At 52.7% G+C, this 13,789-nt stretch overlaps 1 protein-coding gene across 1 annotated transcript in view; it reads left to right on the top strand.

Moving 5' to 3' along the window:
- acvr2aa (activin A receptor type 2Aa) overlaps positions 1 to 10,591 on the top strand; it is a 29,959-nt gene extending 19,368 nt beyond the window's left edge. The window contains 8 exon segments of the mRNA XM_084443175.1: positions 2,588 to 2,697; positions 2,700 to 2,852; positions 4,866 to 5,009; positions 5,591 to 5,736; positions 6,346 to 6,460; positions 7,038 to 7,176; positions 9,138 to 9,268; positions 10,387 to 10,591. Of these exon segments, the coding sequence (XP_084299301.1) occupies positions 2,588 to 2,697; positions 2,700 to 2,852; positions 4,866 to 5,009; positions 5,591 to 5,736; positions 6,346 to 6,460; positions 7,038 to 7,176; positions 9,138 to 9,268; positions 10,387 to 10,581 (1,133 nt within the window). The 3' untranslated portion in view covers positions 10,582 to 10,591.
- Positions 10,592 to 13,789: the final 3,198 nt, after the last annotated feature.

Below are 13,789 nucleotides of genomic sequence, written 5' to 3'. Positions count from 1 at the left end.
TTGACTAGCACGCCTTTCATATTATGATAGAGGTAAGACCTGCTGGTTCCCATTTTAACAGAGGACGTTTTGTCCGTCCCCCCCCCCCCCCCTCCCTCCCCGTTGGCTTATTTTTGCATCTTTTTTACATTTCAGTTGTTTTATCACTTTGCTCCAGCTCGAACCCACCTCTTCCTGTGCCATCGTTCATTTCCTGTTTCGGTTGGCCCCGCCCACGTTCAGTTTGTTTTGCTATGCTCTTCCTTGGTTTTGTTGTGCACGGATATGTACTACTACATGTGAAATCCACCGTCCTGATTGGGCCTCGGTATGCAGACCCATCCACCAATCACGTGCATGGACCAATGAGGACGTCAGTCGAGTGATTGGAATGCCGGACTGAGCATGCGATGAATGCAGCCGATTGGTTCTGGGTGCAATGATGGATTATATCAATGTGGGGGATGCTGATGGGTGGGACGCAAGAACGACATGTAACACACACACACACACACACACACACACACTATAGTTACATTAGTCAGTCACTCAATACACTTGAACTATTCTCTCATACCCCTATGTGTCTCTGTCTCTCTCACTTCGCCTCTCTCTCTCTCTCTCTCTCCCTCTCTCCCTCTCTCCCTCTCTCCCTCTCTCTCTCTCTCTCTCTCTCTCTCTCTCTCTCCCTCTCTCTCTCTCTCTCCCTCTTTCTCATCCAATAGACACTTTTTGAGGAGTCATCCAGTCAGCTCTTTTCCCTTCACAGCCAGCATGAGGAAAACCTTTCTCAATTGCCTGTAAACAAAAGTATCGATTTGACATTATCTGAGGACAAAAGAACGCCTCATAAACCTGAGAAACGCCGCCTCCTCTCCCTCCCTCCCTCCCCTCCTCCCTCCCTCCCTCCCTCCCTCCCTCCTCTCCCTCCCTCCCTCCCTCCCTCCCTCCTCCCTCCCTCCCTCCCCTCCTCCCTCGCCCCTCCCTCTTCTCCCTCCCTCCCTCCTCTCCCCCTCCCCCCTCCCTCCCTCCTCTCCCCCTCCCCGCCCCGCCCCTCCTCTCCCTCCCTCCCTCCCCCGCCCTGTCGTCGTCCACAGGAATGACGCCTCTGTTAAAAACACCATTGTTTTCCTTCTTTTAACGAGGCGCCTGTCCAGTGATTGACACCGAGGGGAATGGAAACGTAAACATGACCTCGAACGCTCCGCCTCCACGGGGCCGGGACACGCCCACTCCGCTTTAGCCGCTGCTTAACGGCATACATGTCTCTCCTGTTCACCCTCTCTCTCTCTCCCTCTCTCTCTGTCTCTCTCTTCTCTCCCTCTCTCTGTCTCTCTCTTCTCTCCCTCTCTCTCCCTCTCTCTCTGTCTCTCTCTTCTCTCCCTCTCTCTCCCTCTCTTTCTCTCTCTCCCTCTCCCTCTCCCTCTCTCTCTCTCTCTCCCCTCTCTCTCCCCTCCCCCCCCCCCTCTCTCTCTCTCTCTCTCTCTCTCCCTCTCTCTCTCTCTCCCTCTCTCCCCCTCTCTCCCCCCTCTCTCTCTCTCTCTCATATACCCACACACTCCTCTGCTCGCTCTGCTAGGCTGTTATTCTCCGACCGCACACCTCCACACACACGTATGCACGCACACGTATGCACACACGCACACTAGCTCTGTGTGGGATGGTGTGCGTGTGCGTGTGTGTGTGTGTGTTTGTGTGTGTGTGCAGGCCCCGAGGGGCAGGACACACACCTGGGCGTGATAGCTCGAGGTTGTTCTCCCCTGCTTTTCAACTCTGTCACTCTCTCACGCTCGCTCTCACATGCGCTCACACTTTCTCTTTTTCTGCACGTACACACACACACACACACACACACGCTCCACACACTCTCGCAATTTACAGACAAAGCAGCCCCATTGCTTCTGCTGACAAAGTTCAATCTGATGGAGGTGTCCCGTGACACACACACACACACACACACACACACACACACACACAGACACGTGTGACCAGCGCTGCTCTGGACAGGAAGCCGACGTGCCGCACAATAGTCCTCGGCTCTGAAAGGTCTGTCGGCCCCCGCGCCGCCACGGCAACAGCCGTTATCAGCCCGTTGTCATCGGCAACGCGGCCCCTTTGTAGTTTTTCTTCCCTGATCCAATCAGGGGTCTCGGGTCTCCGGGTAGCGCTGGCTGTCTATTGAAGCCAGGCCTGCAGGCTTCATACCGGAGAAGGGGTAGAGGGGGCGGGGCTTTATAACTAGGCCTTTATAGGAATGGGGGGGGGGGGGGGGGGGGTCAGCTAGGAAGTCTTAGACGTTCAAGGGGAGCTGAGATGAGAGGACCCCCCTCCCCTCCCACCCCCCCCCCCCCCTCCTCCAACCTCAGCTCATAATTATGGTCTCCGGTCCCCTGCCGCCCAATCTAGGTCAGCGCTCCGACACCAGCCCCGACACAGAGGTTGGTGATTAAGTTTAACAAGCGCACCCCCCCTCCCCTCCCTCTGTCCTCCCCCATAAGCCGCTGCTGTCAAAGCCTCATAGCACGGCCCGGGCAGCTGCTGAGAAGTTTCCCTTTTTCCTCGGTCGTGGCGTGTGTGTGTGTGGGGGGGGGAGGGGGGGGGGTCGTAGCTACCCCACGGCCGCCATTCCGGATCCCCGGTGTCGGGAGCGCGGCCTCTCTTGTCAGAACGCCGAAACGGCGGCGCCGGACGCTGATGTTCTTCTTCTCTCTTCTTGTCGTTCCCCTCAGGATCCGGGTCCCATGCCCCCCTCCCCCATCCTGGGCCAGAAGCCGCTGCAGTTGCTGGAGATCAAAGCCAGGGGCCGCTTCGGCTGCGTGTGGAAGGCCCAGCTGCTCAACGACCACGTGGCCGTGAAGATCTTCCCCATTCAGGTGGGCGCTAGCGGCTAGCGGGCTAGCTAACAGGCAGGCTAGCTAACAGGCAGGCTAACAGGCAGGCTAACAGGTAGGCTAACTAACACAGGCTAACAGGCAGGCTAGCTAACAGACAGGCTAACAGGCAGGCTAGCTAACAGACAGGCTAACAGGCAGGCTAGCTAACAGGCAGGCTAGCTAACAGGCAGGCTAACAGGCAGGCTAACAGGTAGGCTAACTAACACAGGCTAACAGGCAGGCTAGCTAACAGACAGGCTAACAGGCAGGCTAGCTAACAGGCAGGCTAACAGGCAGGCTAACAGGCAGGTTAACAGGCAGGCTAACAGGCAGGCTAACAGGCAGGCTAACTAATACACAGGCTAACAGGCAGGCTAACAGACAGGTTAACAGGCAGGCTAACAGACAGGTTAACAGGCAGGCTAACAGACAGGCTAACAGGCAGGCTAACAGACAGGCTAACAGACAGGCTAACAGACAGGCTAACAGACAGGTTAACAGGCAGGCTAACAGACAGGTTAACAGACAGGTTAACAGGCAGGCTAACAGACAGGCTAACAGACAGGCTAACAGACAGGCTAACAGGCTAGCTAACAGACAGGCTAACAGACAGGCTAACAGACAGGCTAACAGGCAGGCTAACAGACAGGTTAACAGACAGGCTAACAGACAGGCTAACAGACAGGCTAACAGACAGGCTAACAGACAGGCTAACAGACAGGTTAACAGGCAGGCTAACAGGCTAGCTAACAGACAGGCTAACAGACAGGCTAACAGACAGGTTAACAGACAGGTTAACAGGCAGGCTAACAGGCAGGCTAACAGACAGGCTAACAGACAGGCTAACAGGCAGGCTAACAGACAGGCTAACAGACAGGCTAACTAACAGACAGGCTAACAGGCAGGCTAGCTAACAGACAGGCTAACTAACAGACAGGCTAACAGGCAGGCTAACAGGCAGGCTAGCTAACAGACAGGCTAACAGGCAGGCTAACAGGCAGGCTAACAGGCAGGCTAGCTAACAGACAGGCTAACAGACAGGTTAACTAACAGACAGGCTAACAGGCAGGGTAACTAACAGGCAGGCTAACAGACAGGCTAACTAACAGGCAGGCTAACTAACAGACAGGCTAACAGGCAGGCTAACTAACAGGCAGGCTAACAGACAGGCTAACTAACAGGCAGGCTAACTAACAGACAGGCTAACAGGCAGGCTAACTAACAGACAGGCTAACAGGCAGGCTAACAGGCAGGCTAGCTAACAGACAGGCTAACAGGCAGGCTAACAGGCAGGCTAACAGGCAGGCTAGCTAACAGACAGGCTAACTAACGGACAGGCTACTAAGCAGCATAACCTGACAAGCAGGCTTCCAAGCAGCCTGACAGGCAGGCAGGCCTCCCCTGCTTCTTGGGCGGGTGGAGAGCATCAGCCTTAAAGCCTCAGGACTAATCCCCCCGGGCCGACCAGGGCCCTTAGCTTAGGCCCCTCGCTAAGCTCCTCCTGGCCCCGATCAACCGCCGCGCGCCAACCGACATGACAGCACCACGATACGAACTATCGGAAGGTTCTGGAATATACATCTCTGACCCCTAGGCTGGTTTCTGTTATATCACACACATTCTCACCGTTTCTCTTATTTGATGTGGGAATGAGCAGTGAGAATAGGTCTGTTGACGTAGCTCTAAGTCTGACTTGGTCAGTGTGAGAATAGGTCTGTTGACGTAGCTCTAAGTCTGACTCGGTCAGTGTGAGAATAGGTCTGTTGACGTAGCTCTAAGTCTGACTCGGTCAGTGTGAGAATAGGTCTGTTGTCGTAGCCCTAAGTCTGACTTGGTCAGTGTGAGAATAGGTCTGTTGACGTAGCCCTAAGTCTGACTTGGTCAGTGTGAGAATAGGTCTGTTGACGTAACCCTAAGTCTGACTCGGTCAGTGTGAGAATAGGTCTGTTGACGTAGCCCTAAGTCTGACTTGGTCTGTTAACGGGTCCCTCGTTGGTTTTTCGGCGTCCGCAGGACAAGCAGTCGTGGCAGAACGAGTACGAGATCTACAACCTGAGCGGCATGAGGCACGAGAACCTGCTCCACTTCCTGGGCGCCGAGAAGCGCGGCACCAACATGGACGTGGAGCTGTGGCTGATCAGCGCCTACCACGAGAAGGTAGGGCGCCCCCCGCTGGCCAGAGACACGCATTGCACACACAGAGACATGAGCGGAGAGGGGCTTTCCACCACCGCTGAACATGTAACGGCAATCCAGGACTGTGTCGGGACGCGGTCCCAGGATCCGACAGCTGCTGTTGCAGGCGGACGAGCTCACCTGCCTCCGTGTCTGTGTGGTGGAAACCTGCCCCCCGGTGGCCAGAAATAGCACAGCAGCCAGTCAGCGATGCTACATCAGAGAGGGTGTGACGGAGTGCATGAGAGTGTGTGTGTGGGTGTGGGTGTGGGTGTGGGTGTCTGTGCATGTGTGTGTGTGTGCATGATTGTGTGTGTGTGTGTGTGTCTGTGTGCATGTGTGTGTGCGCATGTGTGTGCGTGTGTGTGTGCGTGCGTGTGTGCGTGTGTGTGTGGGTCTGTGTGCATGTGTGTCTGTGTGCATGTGTGTCTGTGTGCACGTGTGCACGTGTGTGCGTGTGCGTGTGTGTGTGTGTGCGTGCGTGTGTGCGTGCGTGTGTGTGTGTGTGTGTGAGCGTGTGTCGTGGCGCCCGTGTTAACCGCGGCGCCTCCTCTCGTCCCCAGGGCTCGCTCACGGACTACCTGAAGGCCAACGTGGTGTCGTGGAGCGAGCTGTGCCACATCGCCCAGACGATGGCGCGGGGCCTGGCCTACCTCCACGAGGACATCCCCGGCCTGAAGGACGGACACAAGCCCGCCATCGCCCACAGGTACCTCCCCCTCCGCCATCGCCGCGGTGATGGCGTGATGTATTCAGATGTGTTTCTGTATAGATTTGATTGCACAGCTTCTGTTTGCTGCCTGCAGTATCCCAATAGATTCAAGGTGTCAGATAATGGTGCAGCGTTCAATGTTCAACGTCAACGGTAGTCTCTGTTCTTAACGTTAGTCTATGTTCCTAACGGTAGTCTCTGTTCTTTAACGGTAGTCTATGTTCTTAGTCTATGTTCCTAACCATAGTCTATGTCTATGTTCGTAACGGTAGTCTCTGTTCCTAACAGTAGTCTATGTTCTTTAACGGTAGTCTATGTTCGTAAGGGTAGTCTATGTTCTTTAACGGTAGTCTATGTTCCTAAGGGTAGTCTACGTTCCTAACGGTAGTCTACGTTCCTAACGGTAGTCTATGTTCCTAACCATAGTCTATGTCTATGTTGTTAAGGGTAGTCTATGTTCGTAAGGGTAGTCTATGTTCGTAAGGGTAGTCTATGTTCTTTAACGGTGGTCTATGTTCCTAACCCTAGTGTACGTTCCTAACGGTAGTCTATGTTCTTTAAGGGTAGTCTCTGTTCCTAACCCTAGTGTACGTTCTTCATCTCCAGGGACATCAAGAGTAAGAACATCCTCCTGAAGTCCAACCTGTCCGCCTGCATCGCTGACTTCGGCCTGGCGCTGCGCTTCGAGGCCGGCAAGTCTGCTGGGGACACACACGGACAGGTGAGCGCACACACACACACACACACACACACACACACACACGGACAGGTGAGCCCTCCGCTCACACACACACACACACACAAACACACACACGGACAGGTGAGCACACACACACACACACACGGACAGGTGAGCACACACACACACACACACACACGGACAGTTGAGCTCACACACACACACACACACACACACACACACACACACACACACACACACGGACAGGTGAGCACACACACACACACACACGGACAGGTGAGCACACACACACACACACACACACACACACACACACGGACAGGTGAGCTCACACACACACACACACACACACACACACACACACACACACACACACACACACACACACACACACACACACACACACACACACAGCTCCTGGACAACAACCCCAACGTCGCAAGGATTACAGCCAAAGTACAAACACCTGACTCCATAGGACCTAACTACAGAGCATAACTCCACCGATCTTTGCGTGTGTGTGTGTGTGCGTGCGTGCGCGCGTGTGTGTGTGTGCGTGTGTGTGTGTCCGTGTGTGTGTGTGTGTGTGTATTCCCAGGTGGGCACGCGGAGGTACATGGCCCCGGAGGTGCTGGAGGGAGCCATCAACTTCCAGAGGGACTCGTTCCTGAGGATAGACATGTACGCCCTGGGCCTGGTGCTCTGGGAGCTGGCCGCACGCTGCAAGGCTGCCGACGGTGGGCGCACACACACACACACGCGCACACACACACACACACACACTCACTCACGCGCACACACACACACACACACGCACACACACACTCACACACACACACACACACACACACACACACACACACACACACACACACTCACGCACGCACGCACTCGCACACACACACAGTCACGTGCACGCACACACTCACACACACACACACACTCACGCGCATGCACACACGCGCACACTCACGCACACACACTCACTCATGCACGCACACTCACGCGCACACACACACACACACACACGCACACACCGGCCCTGCGTGAGCAGTAGGTCAGTAGCTGTTGACCCCTGCTGTCTGCTGGTCACACTCCACTGCCCCTGAGTGACCCCTGAGTGACCCCTGAGTGACCCCTGAGCCGGCTGTAGACTGTGTGTCTGGTCAGACCGGGTATCGATCTGGACCGGCCCAAGGCTGTTGTGACGGGGCTGGCCACGGACTTCGCCCTGGGTGACCTCACCAGTTGCCTAGGGGTCAACTCTGGGGTCAGTCTGGTTACAGCTGGATGGCTTTACCGCTGCCGGCCGAAGACCACGCACATCTAGAGCCATGACCTCATCCGTCTGACCACGCACATCTAGAGCCGTGACCTCATCCGTCTGTGTGAAAGATCAACACAGAAACCGTATCAGTTCATCCATATCACTTCCTATTCAGTCTGAACTGTTTTATCCAACAGACCAGAGTTGATATTGATTGGATTCTATGAACCAACGCAAAAACAAATACCAGTCAAATTGGAAACACACAGCAAGGTTCAAAAAGGCGGAAAGGCACTCTTCCAATCAAATTTTAAAAGCCTTTATTAGGGTTGTTTATCTATATGGATCCTAAAAACAAACACGCTAACACGTTTCTGCGTTAGCCTTCATCAGAGTGTGCAACACACAGCACTTTGCACAAAACTGTGTTCACCGTGCAAAGAGTGTTATGCAAAGCGCTGAGTCAGGGATGGATGTGTAACGGATATGTACGGTAACAGCATAATAAATGTGTCTCAGCTTAGTGGATATGTAACAGCATAATAAATGTGTCTCAGCTTAGTGGATATGTAACAGTGTAATGGATAATATGTTCAAAACAATAACACCACTTTGGTCCATCTCAACATCCTGTTTGCCGCGACAGTAACACTGTCAAGTTGGTTAACATTAGCAGCAAATGGTAAATGGACTTCACTTATATAGCGCTTTTCCACCTTAGCGGCACTCAAAGCGCTTTACAATGGCCTCTCATTCACCCATTCACACACATTCACACACCAATGGCGGTAGCTGCCATGCAAGGTGCTAACCTGCTCATTGGGAGCAATTTGGGGTTAGGTGTCTTGCTCAAGGACACTTCGACATGTGGACAGTCGGAGCTGGGATTCAAACCACTGACCCTTCGATCACTGAGCGACCCGCTCTACCAACTGAGCTACAGCCGCCCCTAGCTAGCTAGCAGCTGTAGGTAGATAGATAGCTGACGTAAAAAAAATGACAAGCAGCCTCCCAAAGGCAGAACAGCTGAGATATGTAAATAATAATCCCGCCTACGAACAATAAGTTCCAAAAGTTGGAGCGGTAGAGTGGTGTGTGTGAAGGTGTGTGTAGCGGTGTGTGTGACGGTGTGTGTAACGGTGTGTGTGAGGGTGTGTGTGAGGGTGTGTGTGACGGTGTGTGTGACGGTGTGTGTGACAGTGTGTGTGACGGTGTGTGTAACGGTGTGTGTGAGGGTGTGTGTAACGGTGTGTGTGAGGGTGTGTGTGAGGGTGTGTGTGAGGGTGTGTGTGAGGGTGTGTGTGACGGTGTGTGTGACAGTGTGTGTGACGGTGTGTGTGACGGTGTGTGTAACGGTGTAACGGGTGTGTAATGGTGTATGTGAAGGTGTGTGTGACGGTGTGCTGGTCTCCCCCCCCTCTGTCCCTCCAGGCCCGGTGGATGAGTACATGCTGCCGTTCGAGGAGGAGGTGGGACAGCACCCGTCCCTGGAGGACATGCAGGACGTGGTCGTCCACAAGAAGCTGCGTCCCACGCTCAGAGAGTGCTGGCAGAAACACCCGGTGAGTGGACTACACCTCCCAGAACCCCCTGCTTCTCTAGCCCATTCCAAACCAACGGACGATGCAAGTTTCCGGTGGCGATGCGCTCGCTCGCGACGTGGGAGGTCTAGACGCTTTGAATTAGCATAAAATAGGATGGATGTGTATTTTATGCAGATTCCAGGGGAAGTTCGCGTGGCGTGTCCAATCGGTAGAGGGGAAAAGTGAGAGACCCTGGCCAGCGATCGCCCCAAACATGGAGGTCGGGGCTTATTTCGATAAAAAAGACCACATATTGAGAATCTACATCCTTACTGAATCTACATCCTTACTAACCCTAACCCTGACATTAAAACTTAAAGTGCCATATTTAATATGATATTACCAATCCTACAGACACATTTGAGTTAAAGCAGTAGTAAAGGGAAAATGCATGTTTAGCCCTGTTTTAAGGTTACTTATGATCATATACAATGGTTCAGATCAAAACGTTAACAAAACTAGCACTTTTGAGAAAGTCTGATAATTGCTCTACCACTGTTTAGGTCATACAATGGATGTGGATGGGCACCGTGAAAAATCATTCAAAAACATGTTAAACTCTCAATTTCAAAGACAAGAAGCTAACGTTAGCGTCGTGCTAGCTCTGCTGCGCTCGCATCTCCCCCCACGCCGCCTCAGCTCGCCGCCTTTTTCGTCCGGCCAGATTTAAAGGCGTCGCCCCCCGGCGCCTGACCGGCGTCCTCGCTGAGACCCGTAGCAGACGGCCATCGATCGGAGAGCGATACGAATCCCGCGGCCTGACCCCCCCCCCCCCCCCTTCTCGCGGTGGAGGAGATAATGGTCATTTCTGTCTGAGATGGCTGCTGAGTGGCCGGCTTCTCACCCTTCTCTGCGCTATCAGTGTCTCGGAGGGGATCTGTTTCCACGCCGGGCTGCAGCTGCTTCCTCCGCCGCGCGTCTATGACAGCAGATTAGCTCATCCGATGGTGTCTGCTCTCTCTCCGGCCACCACAAGCCCCCCCCCCCGCGCGTCGCACTGAGGGTGTGTCGTGCCCTTGTGTCTTAGAGGTCACGTGTGTGTGTGTGTGTGTGTGCTGTGTAAGCGTGTGTTAACGGTCTGCCCCCCCCTCCCCCAGGGTCTGACCATGCTGTGTGAGACCATCGAGGAGTGCTGGGATCACGAGGCGGAGGCGCGTCTCTCCGCCGGCTGCGTGGAGGAGCGCGTGGTCCAGATGCAGCGGCTCAACAGCGTCACGGCGCCGGAGGAGATCGTCACGGTGGTCACCATGGTGACCAACGTGGACTACCCCCCCAAGGAGTCCAGCCTATGACTAGGCTGAGGACCGGCGGTCAGGGCGTTGGGGGGGGGGCGGGGTGGGTGGGGTGGGTGGGGGGGGGGGGCGGAGCTTGACGCGCCACGGACTCGCACCCGATGAGCCGATTGGCCGCGGTTGACTCGCACCCGTGTCCGTCAGCAGATTGTACACAAGGTGGCGTCGGATCACTCAGCCAGACGACCCGGATTCACACGAGGGGGGGGGTCGCGGTTCTGGACTGGTTCCTGTTGCGATTAGCCGCCTATGTGCCTGAAGACTGACCCCTGGGTCCAGGGGCAGTGGGTAGGGGTGGACTTTTGGGTGTCGGTGAAAAGCAATCATCTAGACTTCTCACCGGACGAACACGATCTTGACGATGAACAGAGTCATTTTAAGGTTGACCCTTTCGCTGGTATCGCTCTTTTTTAGTAAAGAAGGAAAAATAAATTCCTGGACTTTTGTTTGTTTTTCTATGAAAAGGAGGCGTGGCAGAAGAACACAGTTCAGTTCATTTCAGTATAAAGAAGGGCAACCTGGTTTTTAAAAACACATTTGCTGTTTTTGTGTTTCTATGAATGACTATTGTAATGCCAATAAGAAACAGCTTCTGAATGTCTGTGTATCGCTGCTGTATATATATCAACCGAGAGAGAGAGACAGGTGGACGGACAGACAGACGGACGGACAGACAGACAGACAGCATAATCAAGGTTATTTATCCAGATATGCCTGCAGAATTTCTTCAGAATTACCATCAACCTCTCTCAACAAGGTATACCTCAGTTTCACATACTACTAATGAGTTTTCTCGGTTACACAAAGACCACTACAGAACATTGACCGTGTTTAGTATTGAAGCTTTTTCAGATGACGGGGGGGAGAAGAGAAATCAAGTTTGATTATGCCAACGATCACCCAACGATAACCCGTTCACAACCCAGTGTTCCTGCCTTCAGAGTCCCTGTTCGTGTGTTCTGTTGCCCCTGCTGTGTTCTGTTGCCCCTGCTGTGTTCTGTTGCCCCTGCTGTTCAAATGTGACTGTGAGCGCTGTTGTTTTCAGAAATCCTTAGAACTTTTGAGAAGAATATCCCTGAAAATATGAATATCAGAGTAAAACAAATATTTAAAAAAGCACTTCCTTTTTTTTTTTTAGGTTTGCGGTGTCCACAATATTTAATACGCATGCCTTGTTTTTTATTTTCCCTCCCTGTTAAAATTGTTGAGCCTCTATTTAAAAGTGTGTGACACTGGTGTCGGTTGTGGAAAACCCCCTTATGATTTTTATTTTATTTTATTTTCTGTCTAATCCACTGTTCGAGAGTATTAAGTCCCTCCCTTCCCTCTTCGTGGTATTTTCTGTTAGTCGTCTGCTACTTTGACCACATTTCACCATCTCTCTCAGGAAACCTCCTATGGAACCCTCCTCCTTCCCTTCCCATGTCCCTGTGCCATTCTATGGTGACACCTTAGCGGAGGTCTCGACAGTTGACGTTGTTCTTCAGGTAAATGTCCGATCTTGGAAGGTTGAGATCAAGGCTGATGTGGGTCGTTGTGATGTATGGGAGTCACACATGTCCTCCCCCTCAACTCTTCATCCTCTTCACCCTCTTCACCCTAAATGTCCTCCTCCTCCTCCTCTCCTTCTTGCTCTCGCGGCTGCTCTAGACAGCAACAACTTCAAAAGGCCAATCGGAGCGTTTGGGTTGGAGAGAGGTTCGTGAGCGTCTCCAGCAGCGTACCACAGGGTCGTTGGGTCAAGAGGCTCGTGAGCATCTCCAGCAGCGTACCACAGGGTCGTTGGGTCGAGAGCGTCTCCAGCAGCGTACCACAGGGTCGTTGGGTCGAGAGCGTCTCCAGCAGCGTACCACAGGGTCGTTGGGTCGAGAGCGTCTCCAGCAGCGTACCACAGGGTCGTTGGGTCGAGAGCAGACCACTGCTGGTACTTCGTGCTCCAGCTTTAGTGCCGAGGTTCCATTCTGTGCTTCTCCCTCTCCTCAAACAGAGACATTCAGGGATAAACACTACACTATGTTTCTACTCAGTTAATTGTATGCAATCCACGTTGGAGCAGACACTGGTTCGCCATGGCGCCGACTGTCATTTCACCGTAGCGTTTTTATTAGAAACAAATCAGCCGTCTTGTTAAGAACCGTCAAACCCTCTGGCCATGGCAGTAGTCCTGTACGGACACGTCCCAACTCAGCGGTTCAAGGACATGGATGTTTTTTGGATTCATAACCTCCGCCACTCAACCCCCATGGGATCCTTGTATTCAGAAGGGTCCGACTACATACGGTAGCATCCTTCGGACCGGAGCTCACAGGCTCGTCCTTCTCTGATCCTGCTACTCCATCTATGCCGTCGCTGCTCCTGTAGCGATTCTGGAGTGAAGGCGCCGCAAAGCCGACTAGCGGGCGACCACAGAGGCGTGGGCGGACTCGATTTGAAACCGCCGCCATTTTGATACGACTCGCTTGTATTATCTGTAGCACTAATGCTGAAGAGGAAAGTCATTTGTATCCCTATTTCACACCACAGAAAGGTTTTGAAACGCTGCTGTGTTGTGCAAAATGGTCTTTTACCCTGATGAGGGACGCCCCCCCCTGACCAAACGGGTTCTACGGAAGAGTTCATGTTCTTTTGTCACCATGGTACTTGGAAGAGGCACACTTCTAGCCTACGTTTTTACCCCTTTAACAGAACAGCCAAACCCCTCTATGACGTTAGCAGTTGACTGGACGGACATGCACAGTATGTACATATGAATGTTGTTTTAGATTGTGATTTTAGCATGAGGTTGTTTTATGGTCTCAAGGCAAAAAAGAAAAAAATCCTTTATAATGTTAATATTCCAAAAAAATATATGTTTATTTTATATATAATTGTATTTTAAATTGTTTTTATTAATTTATGTCAAGGCCCTAGCAACACTAAATCCCCTTTCAAGGAGTGCGTGTTGTTCATCTTTACACTAGTAACGACTTCCTGGATTGGATCATATTTGACCTCTGACCTTCATCTGTGCTGGTGCCCAACATTCTCATCACATTGGTCTGTGTTGAAGGCGGGTGGGAACGTTGTGGGAACGTTGTGGGAACGTTGAGACGGCGTTGTGAGACTGTGAACTGAGATATGAGACCTGCGATGGGTTTTACTTTTGTTTTTATATCTTCACGCTATGCTGACACATTTATTTCTTCATCACACAAGCAGGATGGATGTC

This window comes from Borostomias antarcticus, assembly GCF_949987555.1.
Source record: "Borostomias antarcticus genome assembly, chromosome: 9".
Classification (NCBI taxonomy): Eukaryota; Metazoa; Chordata; class Actinopteri; order Stomiiformes; family Stomiidae; genus Borostomias; species Borostomias antarcticus.
This window is presented reverse-complemented; position numbering and strand designations above follow the sequence as displayed.